This window comes from Marmota marmota, unplaced genomic scaffold, assembly GCF_001458135.2.
Source record: "Marmota marmota marmota unplaced genomic scaffold, marMar, whole genome shotgun sequence".
NCBI lineage: Eukaryota > Metazoa > Chordata > Mammalia > Rodentia > Sciuridae > Marmota > Marmota marmota.
The window spans coordinates 19,438,772-19,466,123 of NW_026000016.1; the positions used below are offsets into that span (position 1 = coordinate 19,438,772).

Sequence of the window (27,352 nt, forward strand, 5' to 3'; positions counted from 1 at the left end):
TATATATATATATATATATAATATATACATACATATATACATAATATATACATACATATATACATACATATATATATATATATATAATATATACATACATATATACATACATATATATATATATTTAGTTGTAGTTGGACACAATACCTTTATTTTACTTATTTATTTTTTTATGTGGTACTGTGGATCGAACCCAGGGCCTTGCCCATGCTAGGTAAGCGCTCTACCACTGAACCCCAACCCCAACCCCTTGTTCGCATTTTTTAGAAGGGCATTTTTGATGTGCTACCATATATAAGTTTGCATCTTTTATTTTTTGAGATGGGAAAGAGAGTAAAATTGTTTTTCTAAATGCTACTCAATAAATATGTTGCCATTATTTCATGTCCTAATAAATGATGAACATTTGTTAATATTTTCTATGTAGCTAAAGTATATTAATCACAGGTAAAATTGCTATAAAACAGCTAAATGAGATACTTATCTAACCTGTAATTAATTAGTAAATTGAAAGAAGTGTTCTCATCAAATTCTGTACATGCATTCTATTCTCCCTTTTTAACATTGACAGGAATAGCTACATACCATATTGTAGACCATGTCTTCATTGTGCATCATGTAGAATATATTTTTGTGCCATATCCCCCAAATCATACGTTTAAGATGCAGATGGAGGTGAGCACAGTGGCTCATGCCTATAGTCTCAGCTCTCTGGAAGCTTAAAATATTTTTACCCCTAGATTACTTCATTCATATGGGTTTCTAATCAATAAAATAACCATTGAGAAAGGAAATTATCATATAGTTGAAAAACTTTGGGATATTATTAATACTTTAAAATAAACATGATTTCATTACAAAAATTTAAGCAAACATTTTCACATTGGAATCATTTGACAGGGAAATAAATTTCTGGAAGTTTACCCTTGAGCTGTTAAGATGCTGCCAAATAAAATATTTATATTTCAAGGATACATTTGACTTAATGCTTGCCTGTATATATATTACCTTAATAAAATGGATTGCCTTCATAAAAATGTTAATGTATTATTGGGATTCTTCTGGAAGAAAATTTGTGTTAAGCAATTGGCATATTTTGTGTGGTTTTTAATATAAATTTTTCAACTTATTTTTAAAACATGCACTCTTTTCAAACTTTTTTTTTTTTTCTTCGTGGTGCTGGGGATTAAACCCAGGGCCTTGTGCATGCAAGGCAAGCACTCTACCAACTGAGCTATATCCCCAGCCCAACATGCACTCTTTTCATTAGAAATATTTACTCAACATACTTGTCCTTTCTGTGAGTCTAAGAATTATAATGTACCTTCCCCTCTCTCTTTTTTTAAATTTGTTCTGCTTAGTTGTACATGACAGCAAAATGCATTTCAATTCATCGTATATAATCTTTTTTTTTATTTTTATAATAACAGCTTTATTAAGATATTTCAGAAGCCAGGTTCTGTGGTGCACACTTGAATTCCCAGTTACTTGGGAGGCTGAGACAGGAGTTTGCGACTGGCCTGGGCTATAAACTTAGTTATATCCTGTCTCAAAATAAAATAAAAAGGTCTGGGGATGAAACTTGGTGGTAGAATGCTTGCCAAGCACTTGAGGCTCTGGGTTTAATCCCTACTACTGGGAGGGCATTAAAAAAAAAAAGAGATCTGTTTCACATACCATGTAATTCACCCATTTGTGTATAATACAGTTGTTTTCAGTATATTCATAGATATGTAGAATTATTATTAAATGTAAATTTTAGAAATTTTTTTATCATGATAAATTCTTTTTCTAAACTTTCATTTAATTCTTAGACCTTATTTTAAGATCATTTTAACTATTTTTAAGTGTATAGTTTGATATTAAGTACATTCACAATGCTGTACAAAATCACTATTTCCAGACTTTTTAAAACCAAAACTCTCTCCAATATACAGTAACTCCCTACTCCTCTTGACTCTTTGCAACTACTATTCTACTTTCTGTCTCAATGAGTTTGAGCATCGTAGATACCGTATGTAAGTGAAATCATACAGTATCTATCCTGTTTTTGATTTTTTTCACTTAGCATAGAGTCATTAAGGTTCACTCATGTTGTAGTATGTGTGCCAGAGCTTCCTTCCTTTTAAAGGTTGAATAATATTCTATTGGCTGTATATACATCAAATTGTATCCACTTATATGTCTATGAATATATATCAGTTGCTTCCATCTTTTTTCTTTTATTTCTTCTAATTAATCATACATGATAGTAGAATGTATTTTTATATATTATACACATAATGGAGTGTAACTTCTCATTCTTTTGGTTATACATGATGTAGAATTACATTGGTTATATAATCATATATGCACATAGAGTAATAATGTCTGATTCATTCTACTATTTTATTTCCATTCCCCATTTTGTTTCTTCATTCCCTCTTTTCTAATCCAAAGTACTTCTGTTCTTCCCTAACACCCACCCCCACCCCAATTGTGAGATTAATATCTGCATATCAGAGAAAACATTTGGTCTTTGTCTTTTGACCATTGGGAATTTCAGTGCCTAATTGGAGTCTTTTAGGTGTATACTCAGTAGTTGAATTGCTGGCTCAGTAGTAATTCGATGTTTACTTTTTGAGGGACCGTCATACTTACTGTTTTCTACAACATCTGTATCATTTTACATTGCCAACAGCAGTTCACAAGGATTTCTGTTTTTCTACATTCACATCAACACTTATGTCTTAGTTTATTTGTGCTCTTATAACAAAATATTTGAGATTGGGTAATATATAAAGAACAGGAATTAATTTCCTCAACATTCTGGAGGCTGGGAAATTCAAGATCAAGGCACCAACATCTGAGGAGTGCTTTCTTGCTGTGTCATCCCATTGTGGAAGGTAAGAAGGAGAGAGAGAGAGAGAGAGAGGGAGAAAGAAGAGAAAGAAGAGAAATGGAGATCAAACTCCTCCTAATGTAATAGATCCATTCTCACAGCAACAGCACTAATCCATTCATGAGAGCAGAGCCTATATGACCTAATCACTTCTTATTGGTCCCACTGTTTCATACTGTTACAGTGGCAATTAAATTTCAATAGGAGCTTTGGAGGGGACACTCAACCCATAATAACTTATTATTTTCCATTTCCATAATAATAGACATTCTAATGGGTGTGAAGTGCTGTCTCATTGTGGTTTTGATTTTTATTTCTCTAATGACTACCAAGTTGAGTATCTTTTCATGTACCTATTAGTCATCTGTATACTTTCTTTCGAGCATTGTATATTCAATCTTTTGTTCATTTTAAAATCAGAATGTTTTCTTGTTGAGTTATAAGAATTTTAAAAAATATATTCTGAATATTAATCTCATCAGATATATGCTTTGCATATATTTTCTCTATCCTGTGGGCTATCTTTTCACTCTCTTGATGGTGTTCTTTGATGCACAACTACTTTTAATTTTGATAAAGTCCAACTTCCCTATTTTTTTCATTTTGTGCTTTTCGTGTCATATCCCAGAAATCATAACCAAATTTAATTTCATAAAGATTTTTTCCATGATTTCTTTGAAGAGTTTTATAGTTTCAGCTCTGTGTTTAAGTGCTCTTAGAACAAAATATCTGAGATGGGATAATTTATAAAGAACAGAAATTTATTTCCTCAATATTCTGGAGGCTGGGAAGTCCAAGATCAAGACACCAACATCTGAGGAGGGCTTTCTTGCTATGTCATCCCTTTGTGGAAGGCAAGATGGAGAGGAGAGGAGAGATGAGGAGAGGAGAGATGGAGAGGAGAGGAGAGATGGAGAGGAGAGGAGAGATGGAGAGGAGAGGAGAGATGGAGAGGAGAAATGGAGAGGAGAAATGGAGAGGAGAGGAGAAATGGAGACCAAACATTTGGAGTTAATTTCTGTATGTATCGTATCAGAAGGATGCAATTTTATTTTTTTGCATATGAATATCCAATCTCACCTGTACTATTTATTGAAAAGACTATTTTTCCCTATTGAATGTTCTTGGCATTCTTGTCAAAAAATCAGTTGACCTTGCTGGTTATGTAGCTCTATGGTGGAGTGTGTGTAAAGTATGCATGAGGCCATGGGTTCAGACCACAGCACCTCTCACCCCCAATCAGTTGACCATTCATACATGGTTTATTTTTTTTTCATTCCACAGGCTATATGTCTGTTCTAATACCAGTTTGATTACTGTAGCTTGTAGTTAGTTCTGAATCAGGAAGTATGAATCCTTCCAACTATGTTCTCTTTTTGTGGGGGGATTCCATGTGCATTTCAGAATGATTTTACCTATTCTATAAACAATGCAATCAAGATCTTCATAAGAATTACATTAAATCTATAGATCTCTTTTGTTAATGCCTTCATTTGCTAGGATTTCTATAACAAGTACCGCAAAATGAGTGGCTTGATCATCAGAAATTATTGTTATATGGTTCTGAAGACTAGAAGTCTGACATCAAGAAAATTTGTTCCATGTTCCTTCCCGTTCTAGCTTCTAGTGGTTTGCTGGATATTTTTGGGTGTTCCTTGGCTTTTGCAGCATTACTCTGATCTCTGCCTTCATCTTTATGTGGTGTTTTTATGTGCATGTCTGTCTTTCTGTTCAAATTTTCCATGTTTATGAGGACACTAGTAATATTGGATTAGTGGCCCACTGCAGTATGACCTCATCTTAATTTAATTAATTATATCTGTTATGATCCTATTTCCAAATAAGGTCACATTCTGAGGTGCTGAGGATTAGGACATCAACATGAATTTGGGGCTAGGGAGACATCACTGTTTAACCTATAACATAGAACATGGCATGTCTTTCCATTTATTTATGTCTTTAGTTTCTTTCAACAATGGTTTTAGTTTTTAGTTTACAAGTCTTTTGCCTCTTTGATTAGATTTATTACTATTTTCCTTTTTTATACTATTGTAAATAGAATTGTTTACTTAATTTATTTTTCTGATTATTTGTTGTTATATCTAGATATGTGACTGATTTTTTAAAAGTAGACACAATGCCTTTATTTTATTTTAATTAATTAATTAATTAATTAATTAATTTATTTATACGCAGTGCTGAGGATCGAACCCAGGGCCTCGCACATGCCAGGCGAGTACTCTACCGCTGAGCCACAACCCCAGCCTTGTGACTGATTTTTGTATGTTGATTTTCTTTCTTGAGTCTTGAGGCTAGGAGTGCAGCCATTCATTATACCAGTGTCCCATGGGTGAGGATGTGTGAGTCCTAGATTTTAAGGCATTGATTATTCCTAATCGATGATAATTGAAAAGAAGGGGATTTGTTGTTAACTTTGGATAATGTGTTAAAGTTAACAAGATTTTTTTAACACTGTAGACTATCTGAAAGACTTAACTAATATTCACTATGAATCTCTCTATAAAACCATATATATAAATGTTATATATAAACATTATATTAAAAGTTTCCTAGGCTTTTTGATCACTGAAACCTTTTATTGAGAAGTGCCTTGAGGAACAAATGTTAAACAGAACATATTTTATGTTCTGTTTCATAAGAGGTTGTTAAAAGTTAGTGTCTGTTCTTAATATAATAGAAATGGAAGGATACTGCCTTAAATTCAAAGTTTTAGCTATTTCAGAGTGAAGGTCAGTGTTCCATTTATTGGTGAAAGACTAGTGTTAGTCTATTAAATAATTGTTATCACCGTATGAATTAATGTTGTTTTTATAGTTCTTGATAAGATGACATAAAATATTCAGAAAATAGGGCTAGGGATATAGCTCAGTTGGTAGAGAGGGCCCCGAGTTTGATCCCCAGCACCACACACATACAAAAAAAAATTTAGAAAATATAAAATATGTACCTTAATCCAGATTAGAGTTCTACAAAGTACCAAGCTTTTATTCTCAACTGGTGCCTCAGAATTTCCTCTGTAGTTCAGTGGTAGGTAGAGCATATGCTTGGCATGTGCTTTATGCCATAAATCATGAAGGAGAAAAAGAGGATAAGAAGATAATACAAAGTATATTTTCAGAAAATAAGGATTCTAATTAATAAAAGGTTTCAGGAAGTGGATCAGTAGCAAAAATAAAAATAAGCCAGGTGTGGTGGTGCATGCCTGTAATCCCAGCTATGGGGTTGTGGGGGTGGCAGGGTGGGGGGCTAAGGCAGGAGGAACTCGAGTTCAAAGCCAGCCTCAGCAAAAAGCAATGTGCTAAGCAACTCAGTGAGACTCTGACTCTAAATAAAATACAAAAATAGGGCTGGGGATGTGGCTCAGTGGTTGAGTTCCCCTGAGTTCAATCCCCAGTACCCCTCTCCCCAAAACAACAACAACAACAACAACAAAAAACAATCAACATTTACTTCAAATACCAGAAATTACAGAGGTTAAAAAGATAAATATCCAAGATATAGACAAATATATTTTTCGAAATGCATATCTAATAATAGACTTATACCTAAAATATATAAAGAATTCTTACAAATTAATAATGAAACAAACTGGGTTGGAGTTGTGGCTCAGTGTTAGAGTGCTTGCCTTACATTTGTGAGGCACTAGGTTCAATGCTCAGCACCACATATAAATAAATGAATAAAATAAAGGACCACCAACAACTAAAAAGTATTTAAAAAAATGAAACTGATTAGAAATGGGTAAAAACATTTGGCAGTCAATTCATTAAAAAAGATATACAGATTGCAAATAAGCATATGAGAACATGCTCAGCATCATTGCTTATTAAGAAAATGAAAATTAAAAATCCCACTAGAATGACTGAAATTAAAAATACTGACTTTCAAGGACTGGTGAGAATGTGGGACAAATGGAATTCCCATATAATTAGTGACAGAAATATAAAATGATATAATCACCTTGGAAGTCATTTCACTGTCTTATAATATATGATAGGTATGTTATGATCCACTCTTTCCACTCCTAGGTCAAGAGAAAACATGTCTATATGTACCTAGATGTTCATCTTTGCCATAGTCATAACGACTCCAAACTGAAAGTACCTCAAATAGCCATCAATTACTGAATGGATAAAAATGTTCATAGAGTGCTGTTCAGTAATAAAAAGGAATACATTCCTGATAAACAAAATAAGATGAATAAATGTCAAGTGTTGCTATAGCTGGGAGATATCAGACACCAAAGACTACCTTGTATGATGCCATTTATTTAGGAGCAGGGTGAATGAAGGAGATGGATTGCAGAAGGGCATGATGGACAATTTGGGGGTAATAGAAATGTTCTATGACATAGTGATGATTATAAAATGTACATATTTATCAAAAACTTGTAAAATTATACAGTTAACATTTGTCAATCCATTATTTGTAAGTTTAGCCTCAGTAAAACTCATTAAAATAAAACAAAGCCTAGAAAATTTTGAACTATTTGAATTTTTAAAAACAAAAAAAAATTGAGGTTAATTTTTATGTATGTATACACCTATGTTACCACCACTCAGATCACTCTATAGAGTTTGTCTAGCCTCTCAGAAGTCTCTATCATGTATTTTCCTTCATCCAACCTCTATTCTGATCTTTCTGGATGGAGATTAATTTTTCGTTTTTGCACTTAATATTAGTGGAATTATACAGTATGAATTTTTAGTCTGTCTTCTTTGTTAAATATTGTTTGCATGTTCTTGGTGGTGTTTGTTATTTACTCATTATATTGTAAATATTTTTTCATATGACAACATAACAATGTATTTATTCTGTTTTTGAATTTTTCATTATATTAAGCCTCTATGGACATTCTTATTTAAAAAAAGATAAAATCATAGTATGTAAATCCCATAAAATACTCAGGCATAATCTTGGAGAATTGTATGTAACTTAAATGGGGAAACCTATAATGTGTATCATTTAATTTAAATATGTAAAAAGGGACATATAACTAAGCATCGCTCTTAGATGTGAAAACTAATATTTTAAAATGTTATTTATTTTTCGGTGTATAGATTGATTACAAAAACAAAAACTCCCAATGGTATTTTACTTTGAATATTAAAATTTTATTTGGATTTCTAAATTTCATTTGGAAGAATAAACATTCCCAAAAAAGGGACTAATATAGTGGCAATAATTATAATAGGACAGTAGTGATAGAATGCAAATCAGAATTGAATCAATAGAATAAGCAATCAATAGTAAGTAGTCTCAATCAATTATAAAAGACCACAATACATAATAAAATAGAAGGAAAATAAGTGCTTAGTAAATTAGAAAAAGTTAATCTTTCACTTTTGAATCATGTCAAAATAAATTTCAGATGGATTCAAGAGTTAATATATTTTTTAATTGTAGAAGAATATGGAATTGAGTATTCACCAGACCTCAAGAAAAAGACTGATTCTGTTCTTACTTTCTTTGTCTTTTGAAAGAATAACTAGGGGCTGGGATTGTGGCTCAGCGGTAGAGCACTCGCCTAGCACGGCCGGGACCTGGGTTTGATCCTTAGCACTACATAAAAATAAAAAAAAGGCATCTACACCTAAAAAATAAATATAAAAAAAGAATAACTAGCTAAATTTTAAAAGATGAGAAAAAGTCTCAACATATGTGACTGCCCAAAAATAAAAGATAATGTGATAAAAGGTAATATTATCTTAGGGGTTGGGGTGTAGCTTAGTGGTAGAGTCTTTGCCTAGCATGTTCGAGGGCCTGGGTTGGATCCCCAGTACTGCAAAAAAGTTTAAAAATTATAAAACAATCTTTGTGCTGGGGGTGTAGCTTAGTAATAGAATGCTTGCAAGTATGCATGAGGTCCTAGGTTCAATCCCTAGGACCAAAAAGAAAAAAAATTTAAAAAGCAAACATCAGCTTTTTTGCAGTGTTATAACTAGTGAGATTTCCTCCAAGGTACTATGATTAATAAGGATCTTCCCAACACCCTTCAAAAATGTCTACCATATTCCACTCAGAATTTTGGTGAGATAAGACAAATGTACAAAGATGAATTGGGCAAGCTTGTTCACTAAATAATTGATTATAATGAAAAACTGGAAACAACCTAAACTTCTATACTTAGGGTGTTATTTAAATAAATTTTGATAAAGTTATCTTAAATACCAAGAAATGATAGTGTAATAGAAATCATAGCGTAATTGATTTTTTTTTTGAGAATGAAGAATGCTCACAACTTATTTTTGAATGAAAGATTAGAGATCAACATTAAGAGTGGTTAGTTCGGCATGGAAAAGGTTTAAAGATTTTTGCTTAATCTAAATTCTCTCACATTCTTTTTCTCCCCCTGCAGTAATCATCTATGATTTTGATGATCAGAAAGGAAATGAAACTGTTTTCATTTTAGAAAAACAAATGTAAACAACTGACATTGGAAATTGTTTGCAGTAATTTTTACCTCATGCATGCTAGCAAGCATTCTATTACTGAGCTACACCCCCAGCATGAAGATTGTTTTATAATTTTTAAACTTTTTTGTAGTACTAGGGATCCAAACAGGCCCTCAAACATGCTAGGCAAAGACTACCACTAAGCCACACTCTAACCCCTAAAATCATATTTAAAGTACATTATCTTTTTGGGGGGGCAGTCAACAAATGTTGAGACTTTTTCTCATCCTTTAAAATTTATCTAGTTATTTTTTCAAAGATGATGAGGGAGAGAACAGAATCAGCCTTTTTCTTGAGGTTTGGTGAATACTCAATTTCTTTACTTTTCTAAGAGCTCAAATTGTTAAGAAATAATTGAAGATACCAGTAGGGTTGAGCAGAGAACATGAGCAGACACATAACAGAGAAAATAGAGGTGGTAAACAAACAACATGGATCATTATTCAGACTTGTTTATTATCAAAGAAGTGTAAATTTAAAGATTGAGGTAACATTTACTTTAAGTTTTTTAAATTAGCAAGTTTTCCACCATTAGGTTATTCATAATAAAGACATATTAATTATATCAAATTGTGGTACAGTCTTAAAAATATTGCAACCTGAAAAAATACAGCATTTGAATGAAGTAATGAGGGTAACAGTTTTTGTACTATGAATATTAACAGTCTCATAGGTGTTGGAGTGGGGTTGGGGGAAGAGCAGGGTTATTCAAGTGAGAAAGATTGGGGTTCATTTTAGCTCTGGCACTTAATAACAGTATAATCTTGGGTAAGTTGCTTAACCTTTCTGAGCTTTAGTTTCTTTTCTTCCCTAAGAATGGTATACTTACTTCTCTGGTTGTAAATATATGTAAACCGGATGATACAGACCATGGTATATAGTGCTTATTAATACTTGTTGAATGAATAAATGGTAGTTATTAAGTGCTGTATATAAAAGTATGTTTATGAAAAAAGATTGGAGGAGAATACAGCAAAATGATTAGTGGTTATGTTAGAATGAAGAGAATGGAGTGACTTAAAAAAATTGTCCATTTTTTAAAATCTTTTTTAAAAAATATTTATTCTTAAGTTTTAGGTGGTCACAATATCTTTATTTTACATTTATGTGGTGCTGTGGATCGAACCCAGTGCCTCGTGCATGCTAGGCGAGCACTCTACCAGTGAGCCACAATCCCAGCCCCTTTTTTTAAATCTTAAATGACTATTTTGTCCTATTGAAATGTCCATCTGAAATGGGAGGCAGGGATGACTGATTTTCTGTTTGGTGGTATTATGTTTACAATTAAAATAATTATCTAAACTCATCTTTAATCTCTCTCCTTTCCTGGGCGTTCTGTTGTACTTATTGTTTAATAAATTTTGAGGTTTGATTGCACGTTTTTCGTTATTGGTTCACTTAGCTGAACACTTTGGAGTTCAGCCATCACCTCTTTTTTTCTTTGTATACTGAATTTCAAATCTATCAGCAAATGCTACTGACTTTCTTCTTTAGAATATATCCAGAATCCTTACCGTCTCCACTGCTACCACACTGGTCCAAACCACCATTAGTATCTTACCTAGAATACTGGAATAGCTTCCTAACAGTTCTGCTTCCATCTTTGTTCAATGTCTTCTCAACTTAATGACTAAAGTGAATATAAGCCTATGAAGTCATTTTGCTACTTCAGTAGTTTCTCACTGCATTCAGAGCAAAAGCCAAAATCCTTAAAGTAGCTACAGAATTCTTAGAGAATTCATTCCCCACCCTCAAACTCATGCTTTCTGATTTTATTTTCTACTATTGTGCACTTTCTTTCTCTCTTCCCAAAAATCTCTTCCTAGAGATATTCACAAGACTGGCTCTCTTCCCTCCGTCAGTGTCTGCCCAAATATCACCTTATCACGGAGACAGGCCTTTCCAAATCACTAGATCACCCCAGTCTCACCCCCCATCCCTCCTCTGGTTATTTTTGCTCTATTTTAAAAAATATTTATTTTTTAGTTGTAGTTGGACACAATGCCTTTATTTTTACTTATTTGTTTTTGTGTGGTGCTGAGGATTGAACCCAGGCCCTCACATGTGCGAGGTGAGTGCTCTACTACTGAGCCACAACCCCAGCCCCAATTTTTGCCCTATTTTTAAGCCCATTTGACTTACTATATATTTTACTAAGTATGTGCAAGGTTATATATCTTTCCCAATAAAAATATCTTTCTATACAGGAAAGTTTGTTTGTTTGTTTGGCCTATTTTGTTCCTGGCTGTAACTCTCTATCAACTAGAGTAGTGTCTAGGACATAGTAGGTATATCACTATTTCATATAAGTTAACCTTAGTCCCAAACTTGTTCGAAAACTGTATGATGAGGCAGTATCATATGTTGGTTTTTAATGCCTTATATCCCACAACTTCAGCCCTCCTCAAGTGTAGAATAAAGCAGGGTGGGCAAGACACACTATTGATAAGACAGTGGTATTTGTTGCATTGGATTTACTCAGCCTATCAGGCTGAATAAACTACTTGGGATGGAAGATACCTAAATACAGTCTACTAATTTCATATGGGTGGTAGTCCCATGAGTATATGCATATGTGAAAACTCATTGACTGTGCATTTAACATTGAGATTAAAAAGCCTTTATATCACTCTTCAGAATTTTGAAAAAATAATCTATTCTATTCTTTGACAACTCCAGAGGAAGTTAAACATGCTAAATGATACATAAAGAAGATCAAGAAAGAATCTTTCATGTTCTTCCTTATTAAGATTTCTAGTCTGGTTATTGAGATTTTTGTTTTGAATTCAAAACTAAAGTAAAATAATTTTATTTACTTATTCTTTTGCAGAGTTAGCACTAGCAGAATTTCACAAAAAAATCAAAGAAGCATTTGAAGTGTTTGACCATGAGTCGAATAATACAGTGGATGTGAGGTTTGGAAAAATTTATTGTTGTTCCAATTATAATTTACTGATACAATTCATAAAACAGAAGAGGAATCTTTTCTTTTTATACTGTACCTTGGATTTATTATGCTGTTTAAAGTATTTATTTTCCTGTGCCCCATAAAATGTTTTTGCTAGCTATTGCTTCAGGTAAATTCTGTTTCTTATTCTTTAGTCTAGTGGATAGAATATATTTCTAATTGTCTATTCTAACCTATAGATTATATAAACTCTGAGATGAATGCTGTAGCTTTAATACTTGGCACATAGTTGATATTCAATAAGTAGTTGTTAAGTAATTGAATAGAATTTGCTTTAAAAAAATAGATATGTATTATCAATCCATGAAAGGGATTATCACAAAGAATGAATAATAATGCTTAAACCTAATCCTCAGTACCACAAAGAAATATATATATATATATGTACACACACACACACACACACACAAAAGAATACCTAAACAATGGTACACTTCAAAGTAAAACTGCCAAAAGAACCAAAACAGAACATATATACACACACAAAATGAAAGACATGAATAATGGTAGACCTGGAGTAGAGTACAGGAGACAAAGAAAGGCAAAAGGTAAAGGACACTATACATAAGTCTTAATAGACACTGTAGAATTTGTGCCACATATAGCAAAGAAAGGTAATGAAACCATTGTTCTAGGAAGCCAGGCAAAATGGGGATTGTTTGGTGGGAATCACAACCTCAAGACTTTGTACCTGGTATAGAAGTCAGCAAAGCAGTCAGCCCTATAGTAACACTTTATAAAGTATTGTTTTATGCCACAGCTCTGTTTATGGATAGAGTGGAGAATGGGGTTCAATTTGTCTTGTCTACACCTTAACTATATTAGGCCTTGCGCAAGCTTTGGCTTAGTCATTGCCATGGAAATGTGGTAAATGGACTGCAGTGTAGCTCCAAGTGGCTCTGGTCACATTGCATTCTATGGGAATGACACTCTATGAATGTTTTAGCAGGAAAATGAGTGGGTGAGGGGATGGTGATGGTGGTAAAGTTTTGGATGGGGTACAGAGCTTGTTAATCCTGCCAGCAATTCACACCACTAAATTATATGAATGGAAAGTGCCTTGACTGCAGACCTCTGGTTGAAGCCAAAGGGCTCTCCCGAGGGGACACAGGTATTGTTAGAGAAGTCCGGGAGAATATAGCTTTATGAGCAAGGGGAAAGAGAGAAGAAAAGCATTAACTAAATGGCTTGCTAGTTGGGAGGATGGGGCTTCATGTACATTTCTTCATTTTAATGTTATTTGTGTGGTAAATATTGTCATCTCCAGTCTTTGGAGACAGAGAGAAAGTACATAGTTTCCTTGGTGTCAATCAGAGCTTTCTTCCTTCCAAGTCTTTTGCTGTGCTTATTATGCCCACTGTCCCAACCCTCTCCTTCAAGTACTTTGTGGGCCTACCCTTGGGCTTTCTGAAGAAGCAAGACAACCTTCCTTACATCAGTGATGCCAGCCAGGCCTTTTTTGGCAAAAGGGCCAGTTCAGGAAAAATAAACATGTTTATGGGCTACATCTTTTTCCCATTCCAAATTAAAATAACTTTACTGAGGCCCTGAGGGAAAGTGTATGTTCAGACAACTTAAGTGGTCCACTTTATTAAAGATGGTTAGGAAAAAAATTGGCATTGTTTTTAGCATTAAAGTATCAATGCTAAGAACATTTGAGGAGTAGCAACATGAATGAATGCAGCTCTCTAATCTTCTTTCCTTATGATAATCTGTAAGGCACTTCAAAGTTTATAACAAATGTTCTTATGCTGCTGGTATCATTATCATCCTCTCTTTCAAAATTGAAAATTAAGGACAGAAACAAAATGACTTGCCCAAGATCTCACAATAGGTTAGCAGCAAGGCTGGAAGTCAAATTAATTTCTTTTGTTCAGGGTAGCATTTTCCAAGCTGACTGTACACCAGCCCCAGGGGAGGCTCTGGAAATTCGATTATGAGCTGGGTTGGCTCCTGCCTTTCCCAGACTCAATTGAGACTGCATTTGTAAAAGCAGTTAATCTGTCTGGAATTTATTTTAGCATATGATTAAAAGTGAAGGTCTAAGTCGACTTCTTTTTTTCACTTACTAAACAGTTTATTTCCTTTTTGGATTGTTAGACGTACTTTACAACATGTTACATTTTGTGTAATTGAATTGAATTAGATCTGTATTTTGATATATTGCTTTACTTTCAATCTTAATACTAGTTTAGTACTATATTAACTGCTGTCAATTTATAAAATGTTTTAATAGCTGATAACACTAGACTCTTATTCTTTTTAAACCTTTTAGTTAAGGATTGAAGGCAATTTCTGTGTAAAGATCGGGTTGTATAAAGAAGTATCTTTGGAATGGAGTGAGAGTGTTGGGAAGATACAAATGGCTTGGATTGGTTAGGAAAAGAGAGATGATTTTTGAGAGTTGTTCAGAGGTGTCCAGCTGTCCCTCCCTTGTGCTTTATTCCTCAGGAGAAGCTATAGTACTATTTTTCCTACAGGGCAGCTTCTCTCCTTTCTCCTTATCTCTGCTGTGCAAAAATTGAAAGATTTAATTTGAAATTTTATCACATTAAATAGAACAAAGTAGGTTGTTCACCACTATCTAAAAGCCATACAGGTTGGTCTGTGTGCTTTCCTCAGACCTGGGAAAGGTGGCCCTGAGGTCTGGAATCAGACTCCCAGGGTTCCAGGCAGAGCTCTGTGACTAGTAGTAATTTATTTATTTTCTTTATGCCTCTGCTTTTACATTTGCCTCATAAGATTGGCAGTGTAAGTGGTTCTCAAAGTGTGATTTGGAGACCCTCATATGTCCTTAAGGCCCTTTTAGGAAACTGTGAAGTCAAAACTATTTTCATAATAAAGCTTGAGCAGTCTAAGCTATTTTCATTCTTGCTTTTTTTTCACAAGTGTATATTGGAGTTTTTCAAAGTCTACATGAGGTGTGATACTATAATAGATTGAACAGAACTAGATATGAGTCTCCAACTGTCTTCTTTTATGATAAGCATTAATAGATTTGCAAACATATAAAATAATACCAGTCTTCTAATTAAAATTTTTTCCTATGGACAGTAATTTCTTTTCATAGAAATTATGTACTTACATAAGCATATGATGGGCTTATTTATTATTTCTAAACAATTAAGAAAAACATATTTTTTAAATTTAAGGTTTAATTTCTAGCATAGTAAAGAGAGATCCATAAAACTCCCATAAATCAAAGCTCTTTGAAAACCTTAGTAGTTTTTAAAGGTATAAAAGAAGTTCTGAGATCAAATAGACCAAATAGTGTGTGAGGACCGCAATTGTCAGTGGACATTTTTTAAAGCTCTTAGAACAATGTTAGCTTGAAACAAATTTGCATGGGATTTAAAGCTTAGAACAATATTAGCTATTACAAGCTATTATAATAATAATTCCACATTATATTCTCTCTCTCTCTCTCTCTCTCTCTCTCTCTTTCTCTCTCTCTCTCTTTTCAGTACTGGCGACTGGGTCCAGGGCAGTCTGCCACTGAGCTTCATCCCTAGACCTTTTTATCTTTTATTTTAGAGACAGGGTGTTGCTAAGTTGCCTTGAATTTGATCCTCTTGCCTTAGCCTCTTTGGTTGCCGGAATTACAGGCCTGTGCCACTATGCCTCCTGCACTCTTTTAATCTTTAAGTAAATAATTAAAAAGTTTTTTCCCCCTATTTAATCTTGGTGAGCAGTGTCTTTTGTACTTCATAAAACCCTCATAAGAAATTTTTACTTATTTTGATGTATTTTGTGCTGATCTGTTAAGTTTTAAAGCATTTCATTTTCCTTTCCATTTTCTTCATTAAAGAATTTTTTAAACCTAGCTGCTTGAAAAACATTGGTAGATTTTTACTATCACTAATAAGTGTTGTTTTGATTTTGCCTTATACAAAATATAGACCACAATACACTTTTACTTATGTGTATTTTCCTTCTCTGTATTTAGAAATCAATTGGTAAAAATAATGGAAAATTGAAGTTTTCATAGATGATAGGTGGTACATGAAAGAAAATTCTAAAGGTACAAAGAATCTATCGTGACAAGTGAATTTCTTCACCTCTAATTCCTGACTATCCAGTTCTCCTTTCTAATGGCAAACTTTGTTATAAGTTACTCTAATTCTTCTAGAGATAGTTCGTGTGTGTGTGTGTGTGTTATTGTGATAAAATATTTATAACATAAAATTACTATTTTAGCCATTTTTAAGTATACAGGTCAGTGGCATTAATATTACATTATTTGTACAACTATCACTGCTGTCCATCTCTAGTACTTTCACATCTTCCCAAACTGAAACTCTGTTACTCATTTAATAACTGCTCATCTCCCCTCTCCTACTCCTAGCAACCATCATTCTTTTTTGTCTCCATGAGTTTGACTACTCTAGGTGCCTAGTATAAGTGAAATAGCAGTCTTTTGTCTTTCTGTGTGTGTCTCTTTTCACTTACCCTTGCCACATTTTGCTTATCTGTCCATCTGTTGACTGGCATTTGTGTAAATTTTACTTTTTGACTATTGTGAATGAATAATGCTGCTACAAATATTGGTGTACAAATATCTGTTTGGGCCCCTGCTTTTAGTTCTTTTGAAAGTATACACAGAAGTAAAACTGTGGGGTTATGTGATAGTTCTGTTTGATTTTTTGGAGTAATTCCACACAGTTTTCCATAGTGGCTGCACCATTTTACATCCCTCAGCAATGCACAAAGATTCTAATTTCTCTACATCCTTGCCAATATTTGTTTTGTGGTTTTATTTATTTATTTATTTATTGTGTGTGGTGGTCTTATTTGGGGTGCAAAGCAATATCTCAGTGGGGCTTTGATCTGCATTTCCCTAATTATTAGTGATGTAGAACATCCTTTCATGCTCATTTGTATATTCTTTGGAGGAATGTCAATTCCAGTCCTTTTTTTTTCCATTTTTTAATCAGGCTGATTGTTTTTTTTATTGTTGATTTGTAGGATGTGTGTGTATTTTTAGCACAAAGTAAGTCATTCTGCACCCTGATTTTTTCTCTTATCAGTTTATCTTGGTGATTATTCTTTTAGTATATAAGGATCTTTTTCATGTCATTATATGATGAGTTATAATATATTGAAGTAATCTTCTATTAATGGATAGATATTTAAGTTGTTTTTAGGCCCTCTATAATAATACATGTTGCAGAGACTGTTTGGGCCCCTGCTTTTAGTTCTTTTGAAAGTATACACAGAAGTGGAACTGTGGGGTAATGTGATAGTTCTCTTTGATTTTTTGGATACTAACTTGGTATGCATGTCATTTTACAATAGTGAGAATTTTTCTCTAGGATAAATTTTTGGAAGTATGTCAAAGTGCATATGTATTTGGTACATGTTGCTATCTTGATACTCTAGTCTCTCATATGAGGTTGCCTGTTTTCTCCTCTCCCTCTTAAGCAAAGTTTAATTACTAAACTTTGGGATTTTTGCCAATTTTACTATTAAAAAAAATAGAAACAGTGTTAATTTTCATTTTTTGAACTATGAACCTCTATTTTTTGGGGAGTGATATAGGGGGTTGAACTCAGGGGCACTTGACCACGAGTCACATCCCCAGCCCTATTTTTTGTATTTTATTTGGAGACAGGGTCTTACTGAGTTGCTTAGCACTTCGAAGTTGCTGAGGCTGGCTTTGAACTCATGATCTCTTGCCTCAGGGTCTACTGAGCCTCTTGATTACAGGCATGTGTCATGGTGCCCAGTATGTACCTCTTTTATATCTCTAAATTTTTTTTTGTCTTAACAAGTAGTTTATGATCTTTGCTCATTTTCCCGTTGAATTATTTACCTTTTTATGTATTTAAGTTATTTGTGATATATATTATCTATACTTTCACTCTATTTTTGTTTTCTGGTTTGCAGAAATTTAAAAAATAGAACACACACCTTTTGAGTATGAATTTAATTTTAAAAAACAAACTCAAAAGTGTTTTAGAGTAGCTTTTGAAAAACGGAGCCTTCTGAGATTCTGGGATTTGTTTTTTGATTATTTTCTTTCTCTGGGGATTGAACCTAGGGCTCCCACATGCTAGGTTCTACATCCCTAGCCCTGAGAGTGGTAGTTCTTTAAAAATTAGTGCTTTATAGTTGGGTGTGGTGGCACATGCCTGTAATCCCAGCAGCTCGGGAGGCTGAGGCAGGAGGATCACAAATTCACAGCCAGCCTCAGCAACTGTGAGGCACTAAGCAACTCAGTGAAACCCTGTCTCTAAATAAAATACAAAATAGGGTTTGGGATGTGGCTCAGTGGAGTGTCCCTGAGTTCAATCACTGGAACCCCCCCCCCCCCAAAAAAAAAAATAGTGCTTTATAGCTATAGATAGTGGTGGGTTCCTTTTGAGAGTAATTTTAATAGAATAAATTTAGGTTATCCTGAATAAAACTAGCTTGTTAAAAAAAATATATACCCCACAAATAATGCCTCTAAAGTCAAGAAGCTAATTTTCCCATGTAGCTAGTTTTTCAAATTGAATTTGAAAGTAACTCTAATCTTATATACCAACAATTTGTGTTCTTTTATAATCTATGTTCTTTCTTTTTCATTTGTGACAATTTATACTAGAAGTCAGCGTTAGTAGCTAGCTCTATTATTGATTTTCTATATTGTATCTTCTTTTTATTTCATTAAAGAAATGAAATAAATATTGAGGCTTAAGCAATATTGCTTAAGCCTCAAGAGTATTAAGAGTATCAAAAAATACAGATGAATTTTGGAAAGTGTTATAAGGTTATTATCAACTTGCATTTTTTTTTTAACATTCCATTCTAGTCAATTTCAGAACAAATTGATACTCAAGGATTTGGTGCACTAAAATGATACAGGGTCCAATTTTGGAAAAGAAGTGTTCATCTTTTTCCTATTCCCAGCCATATCCATCTGTCCCATACCTATGCTTCAGTGCCTTTGCAAAGTGGCTGTTCTTTTAGTATTCCAAAATATTTTCTGTTTACTTTATACCTGTGCTATGTATAGGAGATTTTTTCCCCTAATATTTTCTTACTCTTTTGACCAAAGTTTTGCATTCTTGCAACCCCAAGTATCCTCTTGCTAATATGGTAAGCCTCCTTTTTAAAAAAAAATTTAAGTTGTCAATAGATTAAGGTTTATTCATACAGTGACAGTACACACATATGAATGAATATGAATGAATTGAATACTGAATTAGACTATATTGTGTAACTTGGATAAATCTCATAACAACTCTAAGTTAAAAAAGTTACAAAAGGGGCTGGGGTTGTGGCTCAGTAGTAGAGTGTTTGCCTAGTATACATGAGGCCCTAGGTTTGATTCTCAGCACCATATACAAATAAATAAAATAAAGGTCCATAACAACTAAAAAATGTTTTAAAAAATCAACATAAGAAATTGTATATTTTTAAAAAAATTACAAAAGAAATCAAACACTATGGTACCATATCTGTAAATTTTAAACACACAAAATAATTGTATATATTGTTTATGATATAAAGACATCCGTGGAAATTATAAACATTGTCTTCTCAAAATGGTGGTTGCCTTTGAAGATGGAGGGAAAAGGGATGCAGAATGGGACTCCAACTGTTTCTGTAGTGTTTTGTTATCAGGGGAAAATATCTGAACAAGTATGTGGTAAAATTTTAATATCTGTTAAATCTTGGTATTGGATATATGCCTGTCAAATTTTTTCCTGTAATTTCTCGGAAATATTTCACAATTACTCTTGTCTCTTCACTAGTTCACTTTGCATTTGTTTTGTAAAAATTTGGATAGCTTATTATAAAGCCCTTTTGATGAACTGTAATTAAAGAAAAGAGCCTCTTAAAGAAGGTTTAAAAATCATCACAAATCTTACTTCTTGAAATAATAATTGTCATTAGATAGCTGTTGTTACAGACCTGTGTAATAGGATAAATGGATGGAAGGGTAGGGAGTTAATAATTAAGGAAAGAAGAAGAAGGAAAGAAGGGGGAAAGAAAGAAATTATGGAAGAAAAAAGTCTAGAATATAATTTCCATGAAGGCAGGATTTTCTCTTTTGTTCAGTGCTGTATCTCAGCACCTAGAACTGTTTTTGGCATGTAGTAGGTGCCCAGTAATGAATGAAGATAGTATTCATATAAAAATAAGATCACAATAGTCAAGCTTTCTAAAAATAAAAAAGTATTTACTTGAATTAACAAAAGAAAAATTAATGTATATTGAAGAAATTGTATAATCTCAATGTTTATAGTAGGAGACATTATTTGTTAAAGGTCAAAAATATTGTGAAAAACATTAAGAAGCTGTAGTCTTTGTGTTTTTAAAATTATGTTTCAGATATAAAATGTGTCAGTTAAGCTGGGCTCAGTGGCACACACCTATAATCCCAGCAGCTCAGGAGGCTGAGGTAGGAGGATCACAAGTTCAAAGCCAGCCTCAGCAAAAGTGAGGTGCTAATCAACTCAGTGAGACCCTGTCTCTAAATAAAATACAAAAATAGGGTTGGGGACGTAACTCAGTGGTCAAGTGCCCCTGAGTTCAATCCCCCATACCAAAAAAAAAAAAAAAGTGTCAGTATTTTGCTCTGAAGGATAAGGAAATTAGTACTTTCACAATTTCTTCCACCCACCCTTATCTTAGATATGTTGTTATTTTTACACTTACAAGGTAGAATTTTCATGCTTTGTTTAGTTTCACATAATCTTTTAGTGTATTTTTGCATATTTTAATGGAATTACAGGTACTTACTATTTTCCTGTTCTTTTTTAAAAAATATATATATTTTAGTTGTTGATAGACCTTTATTTTACTTATTTTTATGTGGTGCTGAGGATTGAACCCAATGCCTCATGTATGCAAGGCAAGTGCTTTACCACTGAGCTACAGCCCCAGCCCTTCCTGTTCTTTTTGTTTATTTTGTTTTCTGTTCTTATATTCTTTGATTTATTCCTGTTGTCTCTTGTCAGTTTTGCCCCCCAGAAAGAGCTCATGGATGTTTTCTCTTGACTTCTTTCATGTTTAAAATGTTTGCTTTGTGCCTGAATATTTTGTATGGGAGTGACATTTTATAAATTGATACCATTTTTAATGGTTGTGAGGTTTTCCAATGTGTGACTCAACTATACTTAACATACTTTAACATACCTCCTGATTTTGGAAATTTGGGTTGTTTGTAATGTCATGCTGCTGAAACTGGATCTTCTGCTGTTACTTTGCAGTAGGCAGGACCGGACCCGTTTGTTACAGCTCTTTTAGCTCCACGCTGGCAGTGCCTGCTAGTGTTTGGCGGCAGCTAAAGACCACCAGTGATTCCCCTTGGCTTCTTGTCTCTTGAGATCCAAGAGTGAGCTCACAGACAAGGGAGGGTGAGTGCAAAGGAGTAAGATTTATTCAGACGGGAAGAAAAGAAACACAGCTCTTACTAGTGAGAGGATTGCCACCTAAGTCTACTAATCTAGGGGCTTATATGGCTGTTGGATAGGGGCATTGACCAATATTTATGCTAACTAGGTATCAAAAATGCTAAGCCTATTGGTTGGACACTCTTGGAGTGTTGCCTAACTTTTATGATAATTAGGTGTCTGGAAGGTGACTTGTTCATTGGTCACCTGAGACTTGCCTTTTACTTTTAGTCTTTGAGTTTGAAATTATCTGCAGCTTCCACTCAAGTCTGTGCCCGCCCCATTGTTGGACTGTTTGGAATGTGTCTACAAAACAGTCCTTTCTGTGGAGCAATCTGCACTTTCCATCGACTTGGAGACGCCTTTTGGGGGGCTTGGGGTATTGCCCTCTCTGGCTATATCTTATTTTCTGATCATCCCACCTATTCACTGCTATAGTTGTGGTAGAGCTAAAATTATTAATGTGGAATTATTAATGTGGAAGTGGTCAAACCCTTATCCCTTTACTGACTGCTAAAAAATATATATTCTGTAAAACCAATCAATTTAATGTTTTTTTGTGGGTGCTTCTTTTTTTTTTGTTTTGTTCTGGGGATGGAACTCAGGGGTGCTTAACCACTGAGCCAAAACCCAGCTCTTTTTTATTTTTTGTTTTGAGACAGGGTCTTGTGTAGGTCCTCACTAACTTTTGAGGCTGGCTTTAATCTTGTGACCCTCCTGCCTTAGCCACCCAAGCCTCTATAAGCCCAATTTCTTTCTTTGAAAAGAAGATTTTTTTTTCTTGTTGAGAGATAGGTTATATCTTCACAGTTAAGTTCTTTTTTTTTTTTTTGTAATTTTTTTTAGTTCTTGGTAGAACTTTATTTTATTTGTTTATATGTGGTGCTGAGAATTGAACCTAGTGCCTCACACATGCCAGGCAAGTGCACTACTGCTGAGCCCCAGCCCCAGCCACACACACAGTTAAGTTCTGAAAATAAGATGATGGTTGGGCCTAATAATAAACTCATTCTGACTGAGATAGGAAGAAGGGTTTATTAAAGATGAATAAGATTTAAGAGCATACTAGAACTTAAAACAGTCACATGCTATGAAGGGAGTAATCAGGAAAGGGGATTATATTTTAAAAAATATTTTAATACATGTTCACATGGTTAAAAATTTAACTAAGTACAAAAAAAAGTTCTTCTAACCTCTCTTCACCAGCTACTCAGCTTCTCCTCAAAGAACCAGAAACTAAAGTAATAATTTCCAAGGATCACTTTAGAAATGTTTTATGCATTTATAAGGAAATATATATATATATTTTTTTATATACTTTTTTTTTTGGTTATTCAGATGGTAGCATACTTTCTTATGCAACTGTTTACTTGGAGTGGAGATAACCTCTGGTGAAGCTTATTTTTACAGCTTCTTGGTGACATTTAGAGGTCTGGGATGGTTGTTGCTGTACAGTTCAAACTTAGGGTAAGTACATAAGTGACCTAAGTTTTAGTGTATTAAAGGGCATTACAAAGGGTATGGGAGCCAGGCATGGTGATGCACACCTGAAATCCCAGCAGCTCAGGAGGCTGAAGCAGGAGAATTGCAAGTTCAAAGCCAGCCTCAGAAACTTAGTGAAGCCCTAAGCAACTTAGTAAGACCATGTCTCAAAATAAAAAATAAATATAAAAAGGGCTGGGGATGTGGCTCAGTGGTTGAGTGCTCCTGGGTTTAACCCGTGGTACCAAAACAAACAGACAAAGGGCATGGAGTCTCAGACACCCCAGTAAGCTATGTTCCAGGCTTTTTAGACTGGAGTTGATTAACAGATTGGTGTTGTGGCAGAAAAATAACACTTGGACTCAGTTGGTCCTGTTCAGTACACTTAATTGACTTTTTTTGATAAGAAAACCGTTTCTGTATTTGATATCTTTGTAGGCCAGCCTTTGTTGATTCTGAGTTATAGGTAACTGTCTGTTGTACTCATTGTCTAGATCAAGCACAGTTTGTTGTATGGCTATAAAAATGGGAGCCAGAGGCTGAGGATTGGTGGTCTCAGGGAGTGTACTTCCTGGGGCCTCTGGGTATATAATTCCTGTGGCCTTTGGGTGTGTACCCTCTGTGGCTTCCCCGTCCCTACTTCCTATAGCCTCAAGCTATTCTCCTTAACATAGGAAATATAATATTAGATTCACTTGTAACTATAAGTCCTATTAAGTGTGGAAGATTTGAAGCAAATGCAGAACAGAGAACAGATTATGGTAGGATCTTCATTAGCTTTTAAAGGTAGAGAGGACATAAAGCAAAAATTCATTATGCGTACTCAGATGGCCTAAGGCATGTTTGGAAACCTGGCTCTCTTTCATCATTCTGTCGGTCTTGCTCTTTCAGGTTGCATGGGACCAAATAATCCTTATATTAGTGCATATTTATTCTAAGGATCTACTTGGAAAATAAGCAATACAAAGAGTAATTATTTCTTATATGGATGATAAAAAGTGAAAAACTCAATGTAGTGATACTCAAGTTCTTATACACTGAAATGACACTTGCCATGAAGGGAATATAGGTGTTCTAGTGTTTCAAGTCACTGGTAACTCCACATCAACTGTAGTTGCTTAACATGCTGATGACTCTACTCTGCCTCTTTTCCCTGTCTCCCAAATTCTTCTACTTTGCTACTGACTGATTTACACTCCACTGTGTCTCTTAGCCCTTTGTTTCTGCTTCCTCAGGGCTTCTGATGCCTTATGATTCTGCTTACTGACTTCTTTCTCCGTGTGTTATTCCTCCTTCATCTCCCTTCCATCTGTATCTCTCTCTGTATGTCCTGCTTTAAAATTCCCAAGAAGGAAGTAAGAAAAGTCTGTTGTAATCATTTGTTAATCTTCAGTAGAGAGTACCTCTGTTGAGCAGAACTCTTGTGATAGACAGCTTCATAGGTCCTTCTTGTTGAGAGATGACATATTTTGGTTAAGTAACACCTAACCCTACCCTAGGGAGCCAGATCTAACTGTATAGAACATAACAATCTATACATCAAAAAACTATTAGAAAGGTACTGTGGATTTGGCAGGGACCATAGTGCCTATTTGACGCATACTTTCAAATCCTGCTAGGGTAGCCTATGCCTAATACTATGCCATTTCAACACAGTTTCTAAGCCAGCAGTTGGAACTTTGGCAAACTTATTGGTTTTTTATAACCCCCTCCCTGGCAGTGCTAATGACTTATGTCATGGTGCTTGTTGTGTAGAGACTGGGTGGTCTGTAGGTCTATAGGTACACTGTAATTCCCAGACTTCCTTCCAGATAGAGGGGGATTAGAGATCATGGTTGAGCTAGACCATATAACTGAGTTTTTGCCAGTGGAATGTGGGTAGAGGTGTGATGTGTGCCACTTCTAGGCCTGTTACATGGAAACCTCCCATGTGCGATCCTTCAGACTTTTCCCCTTAGAGCTTGATACATACAGCAGAGTGACTCTAGAAACCTTATGCTGAAAACAGTGGAACCACAAGATGAAAGGAGCTCATCCTCTGATGATTTATTTGGAGGAAAGCCACCCACTGATCAAGAAAATCCATTTTGGATTTAATATAAGCCACTTCTATGACTCTTGTGTTAAGCCACTGGAGGCTGGAGTTTGTTATAGCAGTGATCATAATCCTCACATAATTGCATTCTTGAATTTGCTCTACAGCACCCAAGGAACATGTTGGTGAACTCTGGCTGAAGTTAGTCAATGGAGGGCCCTTTCAGAGAGTTGCCATCACTATTTTACTATTCCTGTCAAGCATGGATGGATGAAGAATGTCTTCTGTAGGCTTTATACAGAAATCACAAGCTATGGCTATTAGATACATTTGTACAAAGTGGCATAAGAAAGTCCAGGAGTTTAAAAAAATTTCCCCCATATTTATGAAAGAGGAGGGGAGAAGGAATTTAGAGATTAGTATCTATACCACCTTGTACACTAAGCACCCATCTTCACTATAGTCAACTGTAGCAATAGAATTCAGTGTTCTATATGCTCTAAATAGAGAGGGTGACAGAAACTTCATCTATTTCATCTATATATAGCAAGGCAAGAAATTCTAAATCTGTTCTTTGCCTGGGGGAAGGTGAGAAAGACAGGACTTGTGTGGATGCTATTCAAGTGGCTGTGAAGGGAGAAGATTAGGTACTGTAGTAGTGTCTCAAGTAGCATGGGAAATCCTTATTTTTGTCTTTGAAAGAATTAGAAACATGGTATAGAGGTGCCACTGTATAATGCAGTAATGAAACCAGTCCAGAAGCCAGGCTTCAAGTGCTATAATTCAAGTAAGCTTTTGGTTAATATAAAGGCACGGATGCAATACTGGCCAGCTCCTAGCCCATAGCAGTCTTCTGTTTTGTTTTTCTTTTTGGTGGTGCTGGATATTGAACCTTAGGGCATTGTACATGCTAGTCAAGTGTTCTACCACAGAGCTACATCCCCAGCACTCATTTTCTGAGAAATCTATTCTTTCTAAAAAATACTGAGTGCATTTTGTAGTAGTTTCCAGTCTTCCACTGAGAGCTCATTTTAGGCTGTCTGTCCTTTGCTCACCCCATTCCAAGAGTTCTTATGTTTTTAAGCTTATGTTTTTGTCTCTCCAGACTTACAAACTTACTGAAGATAAATTGTATTTAATATTTGGGTTCTTTGTCTATATACAGTGCCCATAATATTAACTTAGGATAGGTAACTAGTTTTGTGAAGTTATTAGGAAATGAATGTGTAAAGGTGAACCAAAGGCCATTTGGTGAATAATATTGTTTGCTTTGCCTAATGTTCCTGGATTTTAGTATATAAACAGTACAAATCCATAAATGAAGACAAGTGGTAAGATGATTTGGATTTTTATGGGGAAAAAAACAAAAACAAACCTGGCTGTAGGATGAGAGACTTGTTGGCATGTGATCGAGGGCAATGGGTGCACATTAGACTCACCTGGGCAGCTTTTAACACAAACTACCCATCCCTGCCTTACCGTTGCCAACATAACAAGCTGAGCAAAGGACTTGAATATGAACTTGAGGGACAAACTAAAGTAATATGAGGGCTGCCAATAGCTGGTATAATCTACTCAAAGGAATTTAATTTTAGAGGTTAGAGGAAAAGTTAGATAACTTTGTCTGTAAGATGGCCTTACAGAGCTGCTCCATAGCCCAGATAAGTCCAGAACTGCTTGCAAAAGAGCAATCTAGAGGGCTGGGTTTGTAGCTCAGTGATATAGTACTTGCCTAGTATGCACAAGGTCCTGGGTTTCATTCTGTGTACTGGAAGGGTGAGTAAGGGAGGCACAGAACTGGCACACACAGCTCTACAACCTGATAGGATCTAATGACTTTCCCAAATCCACAACCTAAAACCAGACAATGGATGTCTGCACAGGTGTAGGCATGGATAGCACAAGTGCCTGAACCACACCTTCACACTTCCCTTTTAATCACTAAGTGTTCCTTGACACACATCCTGGTATGTGTATTCTTCTGAGTTATCCTCTCCTTGAGACAGTGAACACATTTACTCTAGCCACTTAGGTTGAGCAATGAGTATAAAGAGTTGTGGATAGAAATGACTCCATTATTATTTCAAAATATCCCATCCACAAATGTCTTCCATATTAATAAAACAA

General features: G+C 34.8%; 1 protein-coding gene across 1 annotated transcript in view; it reads left to right on the top strand.

Moving 5' to 3' along the window:
- Positions 1-27,352, top strand: part of Efcab2 (EF-hand calcium binding domain 2) — a gene marked incomplete at its 5' end in the record, with an annotated part of 131,747 nt that overhangs the window by 17,424 nt on the left and 86,971 nt on the right. Inside the window, one exon of the mRNA XM_048809262.1 lies at positions 12,188-12,272. Coding sequence (XP_048665219.1) covers positions 12,188-12,272 — 85 coding nt within the window. The remainder of the gene's footprint in view (positions 1-12,187; positions 12,273-27,352) is intronic.